General features: G+C 38.5%; 1 protein-coding gene across 9 annotated transcripts in view; it reads right to left on the bottom strand.

Annotated features, from left to right (window-relative positions):
* The window catches only part of PSME4 (proteasome activator subunit 4), a 134637-nt gene that overhangs the window by 15794 nt on the left and 104548 nt on the right, over positions 1–14295 (bottom strand). For 5 of the 9 annotated variants that reach the window (XM_058428428.1, XM_058428432.1, XM_058428433.1 and 2 more), the window contains 6 exons: positions 13268–13396; positions 11991–12146; positions 7609–7783; positions 5122–5255; positions 4464–4602; positions 2398–3945 (listed from right to left, as the gene is read on the bottom strand). In XM_058428428.1, the coding sequence (XP_058284411.1) occupies positions 4468–4602; positions 5122–5255; positions 7609–7783; positions 11991–12146; positions 13268–13396 (729 nt within the window). In that variant the 3' untranslated portion in view covers positions 2398–3945; positions 4464–4467. Of the gene's footprint in view, positions 1–2397; positions 3946–4463; positions 4603–5121; positions 5256–7608; positions 7784–11990; positions 12147–13267; positions 13397–14295 lie in introns of those variants that run through there. The other 4 variants (XM_032177001.2, XM_058428431.1, XM_058428430.1 and 1 more) reach the window with 3 other exon arrangements.

Genomic DNA, 14295 nt, shown 5'->3' with positions numbered 1-14295 from the left:
TATCTACAAAATCCACAAGTGAGCGAAATTGGAAAAACATTGGTAGTAGTAAAAAAATGGAAACTCTGCAAATAAATAAGCAGGGCTAATTATAGATCGTGAATTGGCTATCAATCTGCCCTGACACTGGCATTCTTCTAATACACTCTTATTATTGCAATGCAAATGGATACATGTGCACTTTGAGGAAAACAGCAAATATGAGAGCTGTTAAAATGTTCTTTAAAACAAAAAATTTCTTGATCTAAGCATCTCTCACTCCTTGGAACTGCTCCAACAAAAGAAGAGTTTTAAAGCATAAAGGTATGAAAATGTGCACTGCAGTGTAATTTGTAGTACAGGAAACTGAAAACAACCTTGATGTTCAAAAGGAATACTTAAAACAATTAGGATATACTAAGAAGACAAAGTCTACAAAAACAATTACGAAGGCCATGTAGGAAAAGTTACTTTTCCTGTGATGACAGCTCATGATTTTTTTATTTTTGTGAGACAGGGTCTCATTCTGTCACCCAGGCTGGAGTGCAGTGGCGTGATCTCAGTTCACTGTAACCTCTGCCTCCCACATCAGCCTCCCAAGTAGCTGGGACTACAGGCACGTACCACCACGCCCAGCTATTTTTTTCTATTTTTTGTAGAAATAGGTCTTTCTATGTTGCCCAGGCTGGTCTCAAACTCTTGGGCTCAAGCGATCCTAAAGTGCTAGGATTACAGATGTGAGCCACTGCACCTGGCCAAAAGTTAATTTTTTAGTAAAACAAAATTGCTCTTTAGTCTTTCTGGCCACACTCCTAATTACCAAAAGTGGCCTGCGGCTTAAAGGGCTTAGTAATGACAAGTATTTCAAATATTTGAAAGCAGCTTTATCATACATTTGCACCTAAACTTTCATTTACATTAATAGATGAGTAAATTTTCCTCCTAAATTTTGAAGCACAATCTGCAGTCTTTGCTTTCTAAAGGATCCATTCAAAAACTAAAGATTTATTTGACCTTATAAAAAGATAAATAGGTTTTTTTCTTCTCCTCACTTCTCATCCACCCTCATAGAGTGGCCCATGCTGTCTTCCATGCCCAGTCAACAGTGACTTCCAAACACAGGTCAGCCTCACCCCTCCTCCTCTAGTAAATCTTGTTACCACCCTTAACACAGTTCCTGCTGTCCTTCTCATGCTTTTTAACACACCATATACACTTTATTAACTATCTTAGACCATATAAGCCATGCAACTCTTTTCTTCACCCCCTTCTCCTTTTCCCTCCTGGTAAAAAAATTTCATTTTTCCTATTGGTAAAAAATTCACAGGACAATGTCACTGGGGGAAATATCGAAGTAATAACCGACTTCCAAATCCAGAATCAGAATCACCTGGGAGCATGTTAGGCACTCAGATTAAGGTACCCTGTTTTTAGGTCTGTGGTGGGATTCATGTGGTTCTCAATCCTGGCTGAACAACTGAATCATCATAGAGCTTCTAATATTGTAATGCCTGAGCACCCCTGCCAGAGAAGTTTTCATTGAGGAACAGAGAGGGCACCCAATATCTTACAAATTTTTTTAAAGTTCCCATTTAGGAACCATTGCTAAGGCAGTTTCATACAGCTTAATTAGAAAAAGCTGAAGTGGTCAACCTACAACGTAAAGCCTCACTTCTCAATGTGTGGCCTCAGGACCAGGAATTGATATCATGAAGTGGGAACAATGAATTCCCTGTACATTTAAACAAAATCCCCTCATGGTTCTTAGGCACATCAATTTAAGAACCAATCACTTAGGACCAGGCACGGTTGCTCACGCCTGTAATCCTAACACTTTGGGAGTCCAAGGCAGGTAGACTGCCTGAGCTCAGGAGTGTGACCCCAGCCTGGGTAACATGGTGAAACTGTCTCTACTAAAATACAAAAATCAGCTGGGCGTGGTGGTGCATGCCTATAGTCCCAGCTATTCCGGAGGCTAAGGCATGAGCATTGCTCACGGGAACATGGGGGCCAGAGGTTGCAGTAGCCAAGATTGTGCCACTGCACTCCAGCCTGGATGACAGAGCAAAACTCTGTCTCCCACACCTCCACACAAAAAGAATCAATCACTTAGGTCAGTGCTAGGTGAACTTTCTGTGATGATGGAAAAGTTCATCGACGTTATTCAGTGTGGTAACCACTAGCCACATGTGGCTAAAGAGTATTTAAAATATGCTGGTGAGACTGAGGGAATACATTTTTTATTTAATTAAATATAAGCAGTCAGATATGGCTAGTAGCTACTGTATTGTACAGATAATTTATACTGGTCAGAGGACATACATTTACAGATACAAATCTACGGCTGCAAAAGGAAATCCACAGGGGTCACTGCCTACAGAACTGTCTTCTTCTCTTAATGAAGACAAAAGCCAGGTGTTAAAAACAATCCATTTATTGGGTTTTAAACTAGTTACACAACTGAAATCAGTTTGGCACTACTTTATACAGGGATTACGCCTGTGTATGCTGACACTTAAATACTGTACCAGGACCACTGCTGTGCTTACGTCTGTATTGAGTCATTCAGCATGTAGATACTAAAAATATACTGTAGTGTTCCTTTAAGGAAGACTGTACAGGGTGTGTTGCAAGATGACATTCACCAATTTGTGAATTATTTCAACCCAGAAGATACCTTTCACTCTATAAAATTGTCATAGGCAAACATGTGGTTGTTAGCATTCAGAGATGCACACAAAAACGTTACATAAAAGTTCAGACATTCTAATGATAAGTGAACTGAAAAAAAAAAAAAAAAGAAAAACCCCACATCTCAGTTTTTGTAACAAGGAAAGATAAAGAAAATAATTTAAAAACACAAAAAATGGCATTCAGTGGGTACAAAAGCCCAAAATCACTATAATAAAGAACTACATGTGAATCTTTACAAATTACACAATGATGTTGTGTAAAAGGTTGCATCTGTACAAAGTCTTGCCAATGCTATCTCTCCAGTTTATACAATCTTTTACATTTATATAACATATATTAAACAAATCAATTAAATATTAAGCCTTATTAGTCTCTCAACGATTCTACAGGCAAAATAAAAAGGGAGAGAGAGAGAGAGAGAGAATAAAATAAAGGAAAAAAATACAAAATTTCCACAAACACAGCAGTCTTCCATCTAGGTGAAGTATCACAATTTTCAGAGGGTCAAAAAATAGTTGTAAAGAATACAGGGAAAAAACAGCCAGTCAGGGTTTTTATTGTTGTTGCTGTTTATTTTTAAAATCACACATTGAATACACACAACAATCAGATTTCTTCACCAAACCCCCGATTTTTTAGCAACTGGCTCTATTCAGCACCAAAAACTCCAGTCTGTGGGAAGTGCACAGACACAGACTTCACTTCTGTGTCTTGGTCGAGCAATCCATCAGGTCATTGGTTAGGTTCAGGACTTGCCCTCTTTTCCTTCCCTCTTCATGGCTCTCCAGACCCAAGGTTCTCAAGGCTTCAGATTTATGGCCCACAGCCCTACTACCACCTAAATCCAGCAGCCATTTGGGAAGAATTCAAAATAATTTGAGATGAATGAAATGACAGGACCTGTATTACAGATGGGTATTCTCCATTCCAAGTAAACTGTTTCTTAATGAGTTCCAAGACTCTGTCTGGTCTTGGATGCCATGATCATACTGGGTAATTATTTCTAGTCTGAGACTTTGTGACTTTGTCAGATGCTTCAAAAAAAAAAAAAAAAAAAAGTGATCAGTATTCTGGAAACACTTCCGGACAAGTTGGGAAATCAAATGGCAACTGAGAAGCTGTGGAATGCAGACTAACGAGATTTAACACAGAAACCACCAAAATGATGAGAGCTCAGCAGAGGCGGTTTTAAAACTTGCAGAGAGCCACCACAGATGGTACCTGAGGGTGTGGAATTTTTGATGAAAAGAGCCTGAAGTGAGGACTAGTCATCTGTATCAGGGAGGAAAAAATTTCAGTTAGGTAACAAGACATCCAACTCTAAAAGCCTAATGAATGAAATTTTTATTCTTCCTATTCCAGTAGAAAGGCTTCTAGGTGCTCCCTCTTTAACAGAATGGGTGTAAGAATCCAGATCAAATGTTCTCACAACTTTCTAGAACCCAGAGTCCTCAGGGCCACACAAAATGTCCCAGCCCCAACCAGGAGGCAACTAAGAATAAGATTTATTTTCCTTTATCTAACTATTCCCAGACTACGGACACCACTCATTTACAAAGGTCCAAAAGCAGTCACACATTTTCTCTGCTTTAAACCTAAAGCAAGGAGGCACAGCAAAATTCTCATTTACAATGGCCGTAGCAAAAGCCATGTTTAAAAACAAACAATCCCCGCCATCCAACTTTATCTGAACACTGACATCTAAGAATGTCAGCAAAAAGAAAAAAAAAAAAAAAAAATCTAGTTCTCAGTCACCAAACCAATGTAAATTCAGAACTTTGCTGACTTACCTTTCTATGCATAATAGCATGGTGACACAAGAAGATCGGTGAGAACAAGCAGTTGGTCATCGGTGAATTGCTGTTTGTGTTCCTGCCAGTTGTCATGGTGAGTCCTTCGGAAATTGGATAAGGTTTTTTTTACAGTCATCTGTAAAGTAGACAACCCACATATGTTTTAACCTCTCTGGACAACCAGGATCATATGTAGGATACTTTTAGTTAAATTACCATCCCTCTAGACTTCAGATCTCACACAATACCAAGTTCTACAAAACCAAAAAGCCAATGAGAAGGACAAAGTCAATGGTCTTTTGAGTTACTAAAAATGCCATCATAATTTCCTATATAATATTAGCTTCCAGTAAAATACTTTGCAGTGCTAGAAAAATAGAAACATAAAATGTATCACAACACTGACAGTACTTTACTTCCATTGGACTGGGAGGGATAGAAGCTACAATAATTTCCTCACTACCAAAAGATCTCAAATATCCATGGCAGCAAGGTCTCTGTAATTTTTAATAATTACTGGTGAGCAGACTAAGCCCTGGCAGAGGCAGTAGCTTTACGAAAGCAGTTAGTTCAGAGTGTATAGGAAATTATTATCATGGTTTCTTAGAAAACACCACTGATAATACATGTACAAACTAATAAGGAAGAACTGTACCTCAATAGGCTGAGGATCATTTAGATGTGCACTGAGATTCATGAGGAGCTGGGGCATCCAGGTGGGAACATCATAAGGACTAGAAAGAACACATGCACCAAGTCCTAGCACCCCAGCATGGCGTTTGACCAACTCTGCAAAGAAAACAGCAACATTTGTGCAAATATTTACATGTCTCTAATGCACTTGTTACAGTGAGATGAAATTAGTTTTCAATTGTATTGTTTTCAATATGTGAATTTCTGCATTTAAAGTCAATCTACATGTATACACATCAAAAACCTGATTTTGAGGCTAAACTAAAAATAATTCTGTATTTAAGAATTTGTCAGCCGGGCACAGTAGCTCATACCTGTAAGCCCAGCACTTTGGGAGGCCAAGGTGGGAGGATCACTTGAGGCCAGGAATTTGAGACCAGCAAGGGCAACAAAGTGAGAACCTGTCTCTCCAAAAATAATTTTTAAAAATTAGCTGGCGGCCAGGCATGGTGGTTCATGCTTATAATCCCAGCACGTTGACAGGCCGGGGCGGGTGGATCACCTGAGGTCAGGAGTTCAAGACCAGCTTGGCCAACGTGGCGAAACCCTATCTCTGCTAAAAATAAAAAAATTAGCTGGGTGTGATGACATGTGAAGTCACAGATACCCAGAAGCTGAGGCATGAGAATCATTTGACCGGGGAAGCAGAGGTTGCAGTGAGCCAAGATCACGCTACAGATGAGGCTCTGTCTCAAAAAAAAAAAAAAAAAAAAAAAGAAAAAAAAGTGAGTATGGCATCATCTGTGTTCACTGGATAAAAGGCGAGGCCTGGGAGGTCAAGGCTGCAGTGAGCCATGTTCAAAACCACTGCACTCCAAGGAGGGCGACAGAGCAAGACCTTATCTCAAAAAAAAAAAAAAAAAATTAATAAAATAAGAAAAATAAAAATAAAAGGATTTTTCAAGACTTCCATAGTTGTTCATCAATGACAGCCTAATTGTACCTAGGCCAGTACAATCCCTGATTCTAAAACAATCTCCAATCAAAATTAGCATGTTTTTTTTTTTCTGGATGTGACAACCCTACCCAGAATACATCAATTCGTTAGTAAACACATCATGTATGAAGAATGTGTATTTCTTAAAACAGAGAATTGCAGCATGTCTGTATTCTAAAGGGTCTCTATTCTTTCTGTAGTGGTGTAAGTTAAAGTGGTTTCAAATTCTCAGTTCCTCAGTAAAGGTGTGTGTATTCATGTGTTTTAAAGCATATTACATTTGTATTTGTGACATATGGAAAATAGGGAGTTGAAGGTAAGGAAAAGAGAATTTGGACTGGTCAAAATTGTAAATAATATCATTTGGCGTAACAAAAACCTAAAAACACTTTGGTGCTTTATCATTAAAAAAATAGAGTTCTCAGGCCGGGCGCTGTGGCTCACGTCTGTAATCCCAGTATTCTAGAAGGCCCAGGTGGGTGGATCACTTGAGGTTAGGAGTTCAAGACCAGCCTGAACAGCATGGTGAAACCCCATCTCTACTAAAAATACAAAAAATTAGCTGGGTGTAGTAGCGCACGCCTGTAATCCTAGCTACTCGGCTAACAGAGGCATGAGAATCGCCTAAACCCAGGAGGTTGAGGTTGCAGGGGGCTGAGATCATGCCACTGCACTCCAGCCTGGGCGACAGTGGAAGACCCTGTTTCCAAAAAATATATATTATAAAATATATTTATAATATATATAAAATATATATACACATATATATATATCTCAAAAAGCAAAGATACTAGAATGTACATTGATATTTTATTGGATTCTGTTACTAGGTAACTTTATGACATAAGACACTAATCAGCAGTAAAAGCTTTATGTTCTAAGCATTTCCTGTAAATTCAATAAAATTCCTACTTACTATTAATCTTTTTATGTATTTTCTATTATGATTACAGTTAATGTGGCAAGATGCATCTTTGTAATCACATTTACATTTCTCTTTAAACATGACATAGTAGTCAGATCTTATTCTCGTGTTTATCTTGTGTCTATATTCAATTGGATTGGAAGCTCCTGCAATGACTCCGCACCCTCTCACCAAAGGACTAATGAAGGACCGAATAATCCCCTCTCCAAATAAAAACGAGGCTTGCTTTGTTTAGTTTTTTCTGTTAGTACATCTATATTTAAATTCTAAATTCCAAAAACAGGTATTTCAGACCCGCCAAAATAGCTAATTCTGAATATCTCTTTTTTATGAAGCTATTCTGGGTGGTGGGTAGACTGAATACAATAGTTATTAGGTAGCAGTTCTACAGGTTCCTTTGTACCTACCTCAATTTTAGCTTTTCTACATTCCAAGTCCTGCTTTCTATATGCAAAATTCCTCAAAAGTAGGGAAAACTTTTCCCAATACCTAGCATAGACCTGGGCACATACATACAAGTATTCAATAAATATGAGTAAGCCTGGTTAACCCTCGTTAATTCCCAATAGGATATGGGTGTTTCCTACCAGCAATGTTACCTGCAGAAGGAATGGTATCTCCTACAGAACCAGGATCTCGCTTTCTTTTCTTAGGTAGTTTTGTTTTGCAAAGTTGCTCAAAATGAATCTGCATAGGACTGTCCATGGTAAGGAAGTTACACTGTAGCAGACCGCTTAAGGTAGTAGCAGCCATTTCTCGAACCTGTAGATATAATAATTTCTATTAGGACTGACATTCTAAGTCTGAGGCAATAATGGAGGATAGGGGGTAGTGTGGGAACTGGGGTGAAGACCTGCCCTGAAATTGCATGCAAATTTTGTGTATGCTCTTTGGCACTTTCTTAATAGAGATTTCAGCAGATTCTCAAAGAGTTTGTGGCCTCATAATGGATAAAAACTACATTAGGGTTATGAGCATAAACTTTTATCTCTTTCAGCAAAATTAAATTTCTCCATAAATTATCTTCCCTACTGATACCTCTCATCAGGGCTATAACTGTAAAAGCAGTGCCAGAGCCTGACATTAAGATCAAGTTTTCCCAGACTCTACATCTCTGAAGGCCACTGCTATAGCTATTTTTGTTAGTAACAAAGACACAGACCAACCTAATTTCTGTAATTGGCATACATCATGGAGACTTACATCCTGTGTGATTGTTATAAATTTCACAGGCTGCTGTCAAATTATAAACATAGTTTACAAAAGTACTAAATGAAGCATGTACACAGTCCATTTCAAATTGGAATGGTAACTCAACTTTTGGGAAAACAAAAAAGCAGTAAAAAGACATTGTTTCACATATAAATCACAAACTTTTTTTTAATATTCATAAGACACAATGATAATTTTAAAAAACAGATGTTTTGCTCTGTTGTATTCCCTCAAAAGGTTTCTCATAATTTTATCATCATAGTCTGTCGAATACGTAACATGTTCTTTGTTGTGTTCATTACACTAGCATATGAAATACATTATAAAATGTTTTACTGGTTGCACTATTTCCTATAAAGCTTATATGCCACAATTTCTTTTCTTTTCATTTTTTTTTTTTTTTTTTGAGATGTCGTCTCGCTCTGTCACCCAGGCTGGAGTGCAGTGGCACAATCTCAGCTCACTGCAAGCTCCGCCTCCTGGGTTCACGCCATACTCCTGCCTCATCCTCCCGAGTAGCTGGGACTACAGGCACCTGACACCACGGCTAATTTTTTTTTGTACTTTTAGTAGAGACGGGGTTTCACCGTGTTAGCCAGGATGGTCTTGATCTCCTGACGTCGTGATCCGCCTGCCTCAGCCTCCCAAAGTGCTGTGATTACAGGCATGAGCCACCACACCCAGCAGCCAAAATTTATTTTCATAATTAACTACGGACTAGATTGCTTTCATATTCTCAGTACTATGCTATATTCTTAATTTGTGTAACTTTTCATATTACAGTATATATTTTCACTCAATTAATTTTTAATTTTTTATTTTTTGTAGACACGGGTCTCACTTTTTTTTTTGTTGCCCAGGCTGATCTCCAACTCCTGGGCTCAAGCAATCCTCCTGCCTTGGCCTCCCAAAGTGCTGGGATTACAGGCATGAGCCACCACGCCTGGCCATCTGTATACATTATTACAATACCACCACCACTCTAAGTAGTCAGATCTGTGCATATTTTGATGTGACATCTATTAACTCAGAGGCTTAGAAAGTCATCTGTGCTCCTATTACGTTCCTATAAATAATATCCAAATCCACTTTCTCCTAATTTATTTTTTAAAGAGGGGGGTGGTGATTGGCCGGGCATGGTGGCTCACGCCTGTATCCTAGTACTTTGGGAGGCCCAGGTGGGTGGATTACCTGAGGTCAGGAGTTTGAGACCAGCCTGGCCAACATGGTAAAACCCCGTCTCTACTAAAAATATAAAAATTAGCTGGGCGTGGTGGCAGGTGTCTGTAATCCCAGCTACTCAAGAGGCTGAAGCAGGAGAATCGCTTCAACCCAGGGGGCGGAGGTTGCAGTGAGCCAAGATCGTACCATCGCACTCCAGCCTGGGCAAAAAGAGTTAAACTCCATCTCCAAAAAAAGGGGGAGGCGGGGAAGGTGAGTCTCTTTACTTTATCAAAAATATACTGTAATATGAGATGTTTTATTTTTCTCTTACTTCAAATTGATAACAAATGATCCCCAACACCTCCAACTGATTTATGCTCTTTTCCAGTGATAGGGTCTACTTCTGAGATATTTTACTCCAGGGTACATGTCTATAATTAACTAACTTTAAAAAGTGAGGGAAGAATATACTTAGCCTTCTCAGCTAAAAACATACTGTTTTCCTCTATTTCTAAGAATTTTCCTTTAAATACATTAAGGTTTCTTTAAACAGTTCTCATTTAGATAACAATTGTTTTTCCCCACACTATCAATGAATAGAATTTAGTGAATTATTACTGCTTTTTGGTTTTACATGTTGCTTTAAAAATATGATAGTTTTAATGATCATGGTTATGTTTATATAACAGCTATGTTTAAACCTCTATATGGAAGAAAATATAAAAATAATTTATAAGGCCAAGGTGGGTGGATTACTTGAGCCCAGGAGTTTGAGACCAGCCTGGGCAGTATGGCAAAACCTTGCCTCTACAAAAGTACAAAAAAAGTAATTCCGTGTGGTGGTGAGTGCCCATAGTCCCAGCTATTCAGGAGGCTGAGGTGGGAGGATCACTTGAGCTCAGGAGGCAGAGGTTGCAGTGAGCCATAATTGTGCCACTGCACTACAGCCTGGACAACAAAGCAAGACTTGGTCTCAAAAAAAAAAAAAAAAAAAAAAAACCCATAAAAATGTTCTAAAAGAAGCTCCTGAATGTAAGTGGTATAATAATTAAAGTTAGGAAACAATGACAAGGTCTCAACCTTTCCACTCCTTTAGGTTAGTTTTTAAAGAATACAATAAGAAATTAAAAAAAAAATCACAGCTATAAATATTGTAGTTGAAGCCTGTTAAGAGTTGTTATAACCAGGCCAGGCGCGGTGGCTCACGCCTGTAATCCCAGCACTTTGGGAGGCTGAGGCGGGCGGATCACAAGGTCAGGAGATCGAGACCATCCTGGCTAACATGGTGAAACCCCGTCTCTACTAAAAATACAAAAAATTAGCCAGGCATGGTGGCGGGCGCCTGTGGTCCCAGCTACTCGGGAGGCTGAGGCAGGAGAATGGCATGAACCCGGGAGGCGGAGCTTGCAGTGAGCTGAGAGCCCACCACTGCACTCCAGCCTGGGGAAGGGGGAGACTCCATCTCAAAAAATAAATAAATAAATAAATAAATAAATAAATAAATAAATAAATAAAGAGTTGTTGTAACCAGTCTGTGAGTACCAGTGGGACTAGAAAATATCCACCCTCAGAATGTAAGTATATAAATAGCCTCATTAGGGAGGTAGAGAAATTTCCATTCCTACTTTCCTGTGAGTAACATCTATTTTCAATACTAATAGGTATATAAAATACTGTGAGTACTTTACTACAGGAAAAAACTATGAGTCCATAAAATAAGCAAAATTTTCACCAAAAATTCCATTACATTTTCTTCCTTAACGCCAACTTAAAAAGTAGTATCTCATGCCATATTTACTGCCAACATGCTTCTTACATTCGGCTGTATGGGATAATACATTATCTTTTTGTACAAAACATTAATGTAACCTCACCACAAAAGTTACCTTTCTCTACCAAAGAAAAACAAAAAAAGGACAGCAAACCTATATTAAGTCTACTGGGTAGCAGTGCCTATGTGTAGATTTTTAATCCCTTTGAAACTGCCATCATGCACATTCTTATGAGTTCCTTAAAAATCAGTAGGACTAGTGGGACAATTACAATTATCATCCCCAATTTCTCATGGTTAAGAAAACTTGGGTTCACGAGTATTATTTGCCCAACTGCAAAGACGACAGAACGAAAACATGCCCAATTTTTCTTCCATTTGTATTATAAGGCGTCATGATTAGGGTATCAAAATTACTCACATAGGGCTATGTTAAAATTAAAGTTACTTTTATTTAATTTTTTTGAGACATGGTCTCACTCTGCTGCTCAGGATGAATGCAGTAGTGCAATCACAGCTCACTGCAGGCTCAACCTCCGGGCTTAAGCGATCCTCCGACCTCAACCTTCTGAATAGCTGGGATCACAGGCGCACACCATCATGTCCAGCTAATTTTGGTACTTTTTGTAGAGACAGTCTTGCTACGTTGTCCAGGCTGGTCTTAAACTCCTGGCGTCAAGTGATCTCACTGACTCGGTCTCTCAAAGTGTTGAGGTTATAAATAAAAACAATTGCACCTGGCCGCAAATACTTATTAAAAAGGGAACCATGATGGTTTCTTTAAATTGACTGAATTTCCATTTTCTATAACTTAAATTTTACCTCTAGTTGTTCATCCTCCAAAAGACTTATAACCAGCCACCTGATATCTTTAACTGCATCTTCATTGTTTAGGAAAATAAAGAGGTTATAAAATACCATGGTCTGGAGGTAGGTCAGTACTGTGTATCGTGCATGCCAAGAACTGCTTCTTGCTGTCTGTGAATGAGAAACAAATACAAACGATAAAGCAGTACTGACGAGAACATGAGACGACAGATAGTGACATTACACACAAACAATGTAATATGCTAATTTAACTCTATTTACACAGGTATAGTTAGGACAAGCTCATGTTATATTTCCTTATAAATAAAAGGTTGAATGAGGCTGGGCACAGTGGCTCACACCTGTAATCTCAGTACTTTGGGAGGATGAGTGAGGTGGGTGGATCACCTGAGGTCAGGACTTTGAGATCGGCCTGGCCAACATGGTGAAACCCTGTCTCCGCTACAAATACTAAAATTAGCTGGGTGTGGTGGCAGGCACCTGTAATCCCAGCTACTTGGTAAGCTGAGACGAGAATCGCATGAACCTGGGGGGCGGAGGTTGCAGTGAGCAGACATGGGGCCACTGCATTCCAGCCTGGGCAGCAGAGCAAACTCTGTCTCAAAAACAATAACAGAAAAACCCACACAAAGGTAAAAGCAAATTTCACAAGTGATAGTCATAATTAATGGCTCCTAACTCCTCTGAGGATGGCACATTATTTTACTTTTGGTAGCAACAGTAGGGTCTGGAAAACAAATGATTAACGACTACTAAATTCTACTACAAAGAAATACCATTGTAGGTTGTTGAAAATATTTTCCAGTGTGGTTATCAAATTTAAAATGAAAGCTATGGGAAGATGTCCGCTTCTATATAACATGTGTAATGTCTGGATAAAGCTGACCGTACAGTATACTAACAATGCGGGCAGAAAATGTACAGTCAATATAGGTCTCTCTAGAATAGACCAGGTAACAGAAGTGAGCAAAACAAAGGGGAACTGGTAGAAAGGAACCACCATCTCCCTTCCTTATAAGCACTTTTTATCCAAAGCACTTAATAATGAATTAGCTATCTGCGTATTTTTGGCTTGAGTGACTTGCCCAAAGTCACAGAAGGCGGTGGCAGAGCCAGGCACAGAATCTAGGTCTGTTTATATGTCTTCTCTTAGACTAAAAGAAAATTCAAAACAAAAACCAGGTGCTGTGTGCACTGCAGCTGACTGTGAAATTCTTAGAATGTAAACCAAAATCCTAATCAAAAGACATAAATATTATAAACACTCTTACTTGTTTTAGCACCTGAAGTACCAAAGGCACTTGATGAGGGTAAAGCAACCCCTGAGACATTAATGATAAACATAACTTTGCATCTCTTTTCAGTTCATCGTAACTATTGTCATTTTCCACTGGGGCAATCTAAAAAACAATGTAAAAAGGACAAAAATGGAAAAATAATTGCCAATTAAGTACAAAGGCATCCTACATGAGAGATAACACATCTTTAACAATTTTTATGGAAAATTTCAAACACATAAACTAGAGAATAGTATAATGAACCCCCATGGGCCAATCACCTCTTCAATAATGACAAACTCATAATCTTTTGTTTCATTTTTTGCTCCCCTCTGACTCTCATTCCCCAATGAAATTATTTGAAGCAAATCCCTATTTTATTCTAAATATTTTATTATGTTATTTCTAAAAGGTCTCTTAAAAAAGAATCATGTATTGGACATCATCAGGCATAAAACTTCATTACAGTTATAATATAAAATATGTGGCGGTACTCAGATTTCCCCAATTACCACATTCATGTGTTATTACAACTGGTTTTTTGAAATCAGGTTTAAGGTAATGACCACATACTGTACTTTCTTGGTAGGTTTCATAAATCTCTTTCAATGCATATATTCCCCCTACTATCTTAAAATCCCTTGCTCTGTATTTTTTTCCTCAGGGAAAAAAAGCTGTGTCTGTTGTTTTGTAGTTTCCCCCACTGTGGCCTTCCCTGACTGCATCCCTGCAGTGGTATTCCTTGGCCCCAGTAATTCTTATAAATTGGCTATTAGATGTAAAGGTGTGACTTTATTGAAGTTTCACTTTTTTGGGCACAACATAAGTGGCGCTGTGTATTTCTTTCATTGATATTTAGTTTTGTCTTTCTGTGAGAATCCATTATAAAAAGAGAGATTTGCGAAACGGTCATTCCTTCTTCATTATTAGCTAGAATACTTACATATATAAAAGCTTTCCCTCATTTGGAATAATGATTTCCCTTCTGTCCTCCAAAAGTAAATAACAATTTTTAAAAGACT

The sequence above is a fragment of the Hylobates moloch genome, unplaced genomic scaffold (genome assembly GCF_009828535.3).
Source record: "Hylobates moloch isolate HMO894 unplaced genomic scaffold, HMol_V3 SCAFFOLD_15, whole genome shotgun sequence".
Taxonomy (NCBI): domain Eukaryota; kingdom Metazoa; phylum Chordata; class Mammalia; order Primates; family Hylobatidae; genus Hylobates; species Hylobates moloch.
Note: the sequence above shows the minus strand (reverse complement) of the source record. Positions and strands in the feature narration are given on the sequence as shown.